The sequence below is a fragment of the Quercus robur genome, chromosome 8 (assembly GCF_932294415.1).
Source record: "Quercus robur chromosome 8, dhQueRobu3.1, whole genome shotgun sequence".
In the NCBI taxonomy this organism is placed as follows: domain Eukaryota; kingdom Viridiplantae; phylum Streptophyta; class Magnoliopsida; order Fagales; family Fagaceae; genus Quercus; species Quercus robur.
Genome location: NC_065541.1, coordinates 67,193,605 through 67,199,965, shown reverse-complemented (window position 1 = coordinate 67,199,965; position 6,361 = coordinate 67,193,605). Strand labels below are relative to the sequence as shown.

General features: G+C 33.3%; 1 protein-coding gene across 1 annotated transcript; it reads right to left on the bottom strand.

The window, feature by feature from the left end:
- Positions 1-3,423: 3,423 nt before the first annotated feature.
- On the bottom strand, positions 3,424-4,564 carry LOC126697855 (uncharacterized). The gene has a single exon (XM_050394983.1). The coding sequence runs from the start codon at positions 4,369-4,371 to the stop codon at positions 3,679-3,681; it is 693 nt and encodes a 230-aa protein (XP_050250940.1). The 5' UTR covers positions 4,372-4,564; the 3' UTR covers positions 3,424-3,678.
- Positions 4,565-6,361: the final 1,797 nt, after the last annotated feature.

The window sequence follows — 6,361 nt, the reverse complement described above, 5'->3', positions numbered from 1 at the left end:
AACCCAACCCACTATTAAAAAAAAAATCCGTAACCCAACCCAGCCCACCAAACCCTAAAAACCGACCCAACCCACCGGGTTGGGTTAGGTCGAGTCAGTTTGGACGGGTTGATGGGTTGGCTGCACACCTCTTAATTGTAGCATGTTATCAACATTCGGGCGTAGGAAGAATATTTCTTGTGTTCATCTTCAAGAAGCTGCACAACAATGTCAACAAACAAGTTTTTTTTTTTTTTTGAGAAACCACCCTCGCAGAAGAGGGGGGTGTCAACAAACAAGTTAAGTTGATTAAACCCCATTTTTTTTCTACTACTATACACAAACGAGAGAGAGAGAACATACCTCATAGTGTTGGGCTGATAGTACTTGACACTATAACCTGATGACTCCATAAATTTTTCGCGTTGTTTTAGAGATTCGTCGGGATCAAATGTTGTACATATTGGGTCCAGTATTATATAATTCACGGGCTTAGGTTCAATTTTTTTTTTGTTTTTCAAGATTAGATTTGAGTTTGGCTTTTTCATTTTTTAAACTTGGAATCGTATTCCTCATAGTCTGAAAAGACTATTTTCTCATAGTCCACATCTGCCATAATTCTTTAAAAAAAAAAAAAAAAAAAGGGTTCAAAAAACATCCAAACATAAGTACACATAACCCAGTTAAAACACATAACATGAGCAAACCAAAAAAGCAAAAAACTTGAAATCACTGTAGCAAAATAATTTTTAAATGTGTAAATAGTACCGTGGGACCCATTTTTAATGAAAAAGTTGATAAAAAGTGGAGTTTGTGGGACCCGTGAACAGTATATAAGTTACTGTTCATGACTGAAAAGTCAACAATATGCTGCTGGAAAAAAAAAAGAAAAAAAAGGGAAAACGCGGACGCAGACGTGAGATTTGCTATCCAAACATACACTAAAACAGAAATCCAAATACTTACGTGCACAATAAATAAAAAAACACCACCTTAAATAATAATAATAGATTTAAATAGATTTTCCAATCCCATACTTAAAGGTTTTTATTTCCCTCAAAGGTCTTCACTAGAATGCATAAAAAAAAAATTAAAAAAGAAAAGAAAGGAAAGAGAGAGGATGCATTATGCATACTTTTAGCTTTGTCACTATTTTGGTTTTAATTATACTGAGAAATTATTTGAAACACTTGGTGTACAGTGTACTATGCAGTTTGCACTGATCATATATCGCACATAAGGGTAAATTGAATTATCTAACAAAATTTTATATTTTAGTAGTTGTACGGTTGTACCTAAGCTATATAAAAAATACCAATATCTCTCTCTATAGATGATAAAAACATTTATATACATTTATTTTTTTTAAAGAATATATACACACTCCTACAAAATTAGGGCTACAATACCCGTGTCTATCAAAGCATGAATTCAGATCATAGTTTGATGCATCCTAAAACAAAAGGAGAAGAAAATTGGAAAAGATCCCCAATCGCATATCTTCTTCTATTAATTAATAGATTATATTACATAGATTTGATATGATATAGGATTCCCCAATCCCATATCTTCTTATTTTATGAAAAAAATTAACTGAACGAATTATTATTAAACTGCATAGCAGAATCATATCACACAAGCAAGGTAACCATATGAATCATCAGCCAACCAAGAGAGTGAGAGAGAGCATACCTAGTGTCTGAACTCTGAAGACTCGACCAGAGAGAGTTCTAAAATGCTTTGATACAAAAAAAAAAAACCAAAAGACGTTAGCAAATTATTTTTAAAAATATTTAGCAACTATTTCAATTGAATTTAAATAGAAGTTTTACTACCGTAGACGACATTTTCACAACATATTTTAGATGGTAAGTTGTTATTAGTTTTAATTTGAACTCACAACTAAAATTACTTTTTTATGCACTAATAAAAACCTACTACTTAAAATTTGAAGTGAAAATGTTGTACACATAATATTTCTCAAATTTATATATGTAATGAATTATATACATTTATATAACATCATATTTAATCCTCATTTATGAGCATTATATTTTTCTTGGCCAAACTTTTCATAAAAGAGGAAATTATTTACTTTGACTATGCCTTTCCTTTTTTATATTACGCCCTATCTCTTTGACTGAGTGCACAAAAGATGATCATTTTTTCCCTTCATCAGACTACTGTCATCTTTCCTTTGCCTTTGAAGCTAACACCCAATTCTCTAAACTGTGGCTACAGTTTTTCCATTGTTTTGCAGTTTTGTTGAGAGCTTCCTCAAAGACGCACCACCAACCTTCCTCACCATTGATGTAAAAGCGAGTTGCAGTTTCAACTCCCAAAACTAAATCTGGGTTAACAAGAAAGCCCAATCTAGTTTAAACATGTGCCAAATCGGAAAAAGACCTCAAATGCCACTCTTTTTTTTTCCTTAACAAAAAAAGGTCTCAAATGTGTGGTCATCGACCTTGCTGATTTAAACCTAGGGTAGCTCTGGGTACATTAGGGCTATCCACGTCATAACACAGCATTTTTTCACTGAAGCATGTGACTCAAAGTCAAACATCACTCTAGTGCAATACTCATCACCCAAATTACAAAAACAACAAAATGCTTCCAAATTAGGATTGATACAAACCTTACATATATCATACATCCTAACATTATACGAAGTGAATTAAATTTGATACTTGGAAGTTGGAACATGAAATAAATTATTTGAGAATACCTATATTCGGTCTGGGTCTTGGTTTAAGAATAGGTAATTGTATTGGACTAGAGCTATCTCATTAAATATGGACAACAACGAAAGACTTTGTAGCTAAATTGACACATCTTCATACACAAAGTGCTTGGAGGTCTAGCGAAAAAAGGGGTTCAAATTGATAATTAACAGCGTGTTGTTATTATATTTCAAAAAAAAAAATGGCCAACGTCTAAGCCCACGCCCAAAATTTTATCTTTTGAATTGTGTGTTAGTAATAGCAATCCCCGGCCCAAGACCAAACCATATCCAATCTCAGTTGCAAACAAATAGAGATCAAACAAATCAATGATTTGAAACATCATGAATTTATATATATATATATATATATAGGGTCAACAAATCTGATTTTGAAGATATTTTATCAGATATTAAAAAATCCATCAAAACTTTTTCAATTCCCAACAAAATTTTATCCAAAACTAGTATTACTATTATGTGTCCTATATTTATTGGTAAGAAAAAAAAAAAAAAAAAAGCCAGGATTTTTTCCTGATGGAAAAACACCATGAATTGAAACAAATAGATCACCAAAAGAACAATAAAGTGCTTTAGCGGGTGCTTGAGGGCTAGGGCAATGTGGAGGAGTTCGAGCTGCAGGTCACTTAAATATATTCTAAATTTCTAATCATCTAAAAAAAGAAAAAAGAAAAAAGAAAAAGAAAACAAAAACAAAAGAGTAGCAACAAATAGATCAATCGAATTAATCCTAAATCGCAATTCCAAGTTGCAACAAATTTTACTTCTTGTAAATTGTAACTTATTCTAAAAGTCACAAACTAACCTTTAAAAAAAAAAAAAAAAAAAAAAACAATGCAGGCGCTCCTGGCCAACAAATTTTTTTGATGAACTTTTTTTTTTTTTTTTTTTGATGAACTCCTGGCCAACAAATAAGGAATAATAGTTATGTGCAAATATACAATTGAAATCCGAAATCATAGGGAGAAGGCAGCCTGCACCAACCAAGAATTCTTGAGCTGTGACACAGCGCTTTCCCTGAACCCCTTCACCTCAACCAAACTGAAGTGGGTGCAACACATTCCCAACCCAGACGCAACGCTTGTGGTCTTCAACAAATAACACAATGGTCCACCACCACACTCTTCCTTTCTCCCTTGCACCACTATCCCCCACACCCTCTCACTCTCTATATTCCTCTCTACCTCTCCAAGCTCTTCCACCAATATTAGTCCATTCGGCATTGGAGCCTCTCCTTTCTCCCACTTTCTCTTCACCATTCCCCACTTCTCCTCCTCCGCCTTCTCCGTCTCCAACCACATCTTACTACTATTATTCTCTGCGTGTACTTGTACCATTAGCGGTGCCGACCTTAGGTTCCTCACGATCTCCACCACCGACCTTGTCATCCATTCGTCCAGCTTTTCATGACCCAGTTTCCCTTTTTCGCTATTGTTTCTCGTTTCCACTTTCTTTGAACCAGTCTTGGCCTCCATCGCCGTCGTCATCGACATCGAAATTCTTCCTCTTCGTCTAATTCCTCTCCATACGGCGTCGTTGCTCTTGGTCGCCAAAGAACACGGCCCTTGACCCAATCGATTCGAAAATCCATCACGATTCGCTCCAAAACGAAGACCCAGATTGAGATTGGACGAAGTAGTGGAAGCCATACGATGAGAGATGGCCTACAAAGATTCTGTATTTATTAATGTGTTTGCGCTTTTGCCTCTAAGAAACGCGAACGTGTTTCTGGTTGGAGGGGTTTTATTGATTATTATTGTATCATATTTAAAGTGTGGATAATTTGGCTGTCTTGGTTGGTCAGGATTGAGTGACTTCCGTTCGCGTTGTTTTGTTCAACTCCATCAATGTTGAAGAGTCGTGGTCTTTAACGCTACGCTGGTCGAAGAAGCTACGAAATTCACATTCATTCTGGTTGCCTGCTTTGTGATGCTATTCGAATCTGATGCAACCTTTGATTTCAGCCGTTGGATACTCCAAATTATTTAGATTGACTGCCTTACGTGTGTGGATGAGAGAATGTATTGGGTGGGTTGAGTGGGTTATAGTGGAACCTACCGTATTGGAGAGAAGAGTGGCCAGCATGGACCGGAACGTGGTCTGGTTGAAATAGAACGTGTAAATAGCGTTTGTCCACGAGTTGAACACACGAACTTTGTGCACTTTGCAATATATGCTCAAGAGTGAAGATTGCGCACTTAATTATAAGAAATTATAAGTTATACGTGGACAAATGACGTGGTTCACTATTTTATTAAAAAATTTACATTTATTCAAAATTATTAAATTAATTTTTTTAAAAAAACAGAAATTGATTACCGACTCAATAATTTTAAATAAGTGGATGCTATCAAATTTTTTTTTTTTAAATAAATTGGAGTCTTTTAGTGGAATGGTAGATAAGTGCGCAATCTACTACATCAACACTTAATCAAAATCATAAAAAATATAGCTTCCCTAAAAAACTTAATGATCAAATCTAGCATGGTTTGGTGGTAAAATCTTATCACAAATCTTATCTATTCACCCCTCAAATTTTTGTGATTTTTTTTTAAAATACAATAAAAATTTGAATTTATGAGTTTTTATTTTATTTTATTTTATACTATAATGATTACTACTTTATCAAACTAAAGCATTGTCACATTTCAATTCTAAATTTCTTATTTAAAAATAAGTAATGAAATAATCACATTTTACATGAATTTAATTTAATTTTGTTAGAAAATAGAAATAACATGTAAAATGTAAGATATTAATTATACAATTGCATTGCATAAAATAAAAGTAAATATATTTGGGAAGTGGGCCCCAGCAAGTGACTAAAAAGGGCGTGAGCGTGAGTGACAAAGACAAAGACAAACACAAGCTTAACTCGTGGAAAATGCATGCAATTTGGTCGGTGCCACACCAAAACACGCCCGCGGCTCGCAATTCACAAAGCCTGGCCAATTACACATCAGCAATGTGTGCTTTACACATCAGCATATTCAATCTCTCTTCTGACGTGGCACGCATAGCTGGCCATTACGAGATCTCATTGCGTGTTAATACTCGAAAACAAATGCTTAATTTAGAAAGTTAGAAGTTAGAACGAACAGACTACTTGTAGCCGCCACAACTAAAAATATTAACAAAGTGTAGTTGGATTGACATTGTACTTACTACATAAAGTGTAAACAATTAATTAATGAGATTAAAACCTTCGTATATTTTAATAATGATTTTAAGATTCGAAACCTTTAAAAATTGTTTCAAAAAAAAAAAAAAAAAAACCTTTAAAACTAAAGCAAAGTTTGGAAAAAATAGAAGAAGAAGAAATATGACTTTTTATTGAAAGGAGAAAATGATAAAATAATCTTAAATTCTTTATGTAATAGGTTTTTTTTTTTTTTTTTTTTTTTTTTTTTTCTTGAAAATTTCGTGTATAGGCTATAGAATATAACAATATTTACATAATAAAATTTCAAGTTTAATATTAGATTCAAATTAAACGCTGAAATCTCAACTGTATATTCATAATATAGATTTAAAAATGCTAAAATTTGATCTTTTTATAAGTCAATATTAACTAAAATATCATAATTGACATGTCATGTAATTGGGGTTTGTCTGGTAACTATAAATCCTTTCACGTAT

Coding starts and splice junctions, on each gene's coding strand:
- LOC126697855 (XM_050394983.1), bottom strand. CDS start 4,371: ATGGCTTCCACTACTTCGTCCAATCTCAATCTGGGTCTTCGTTTTGGA.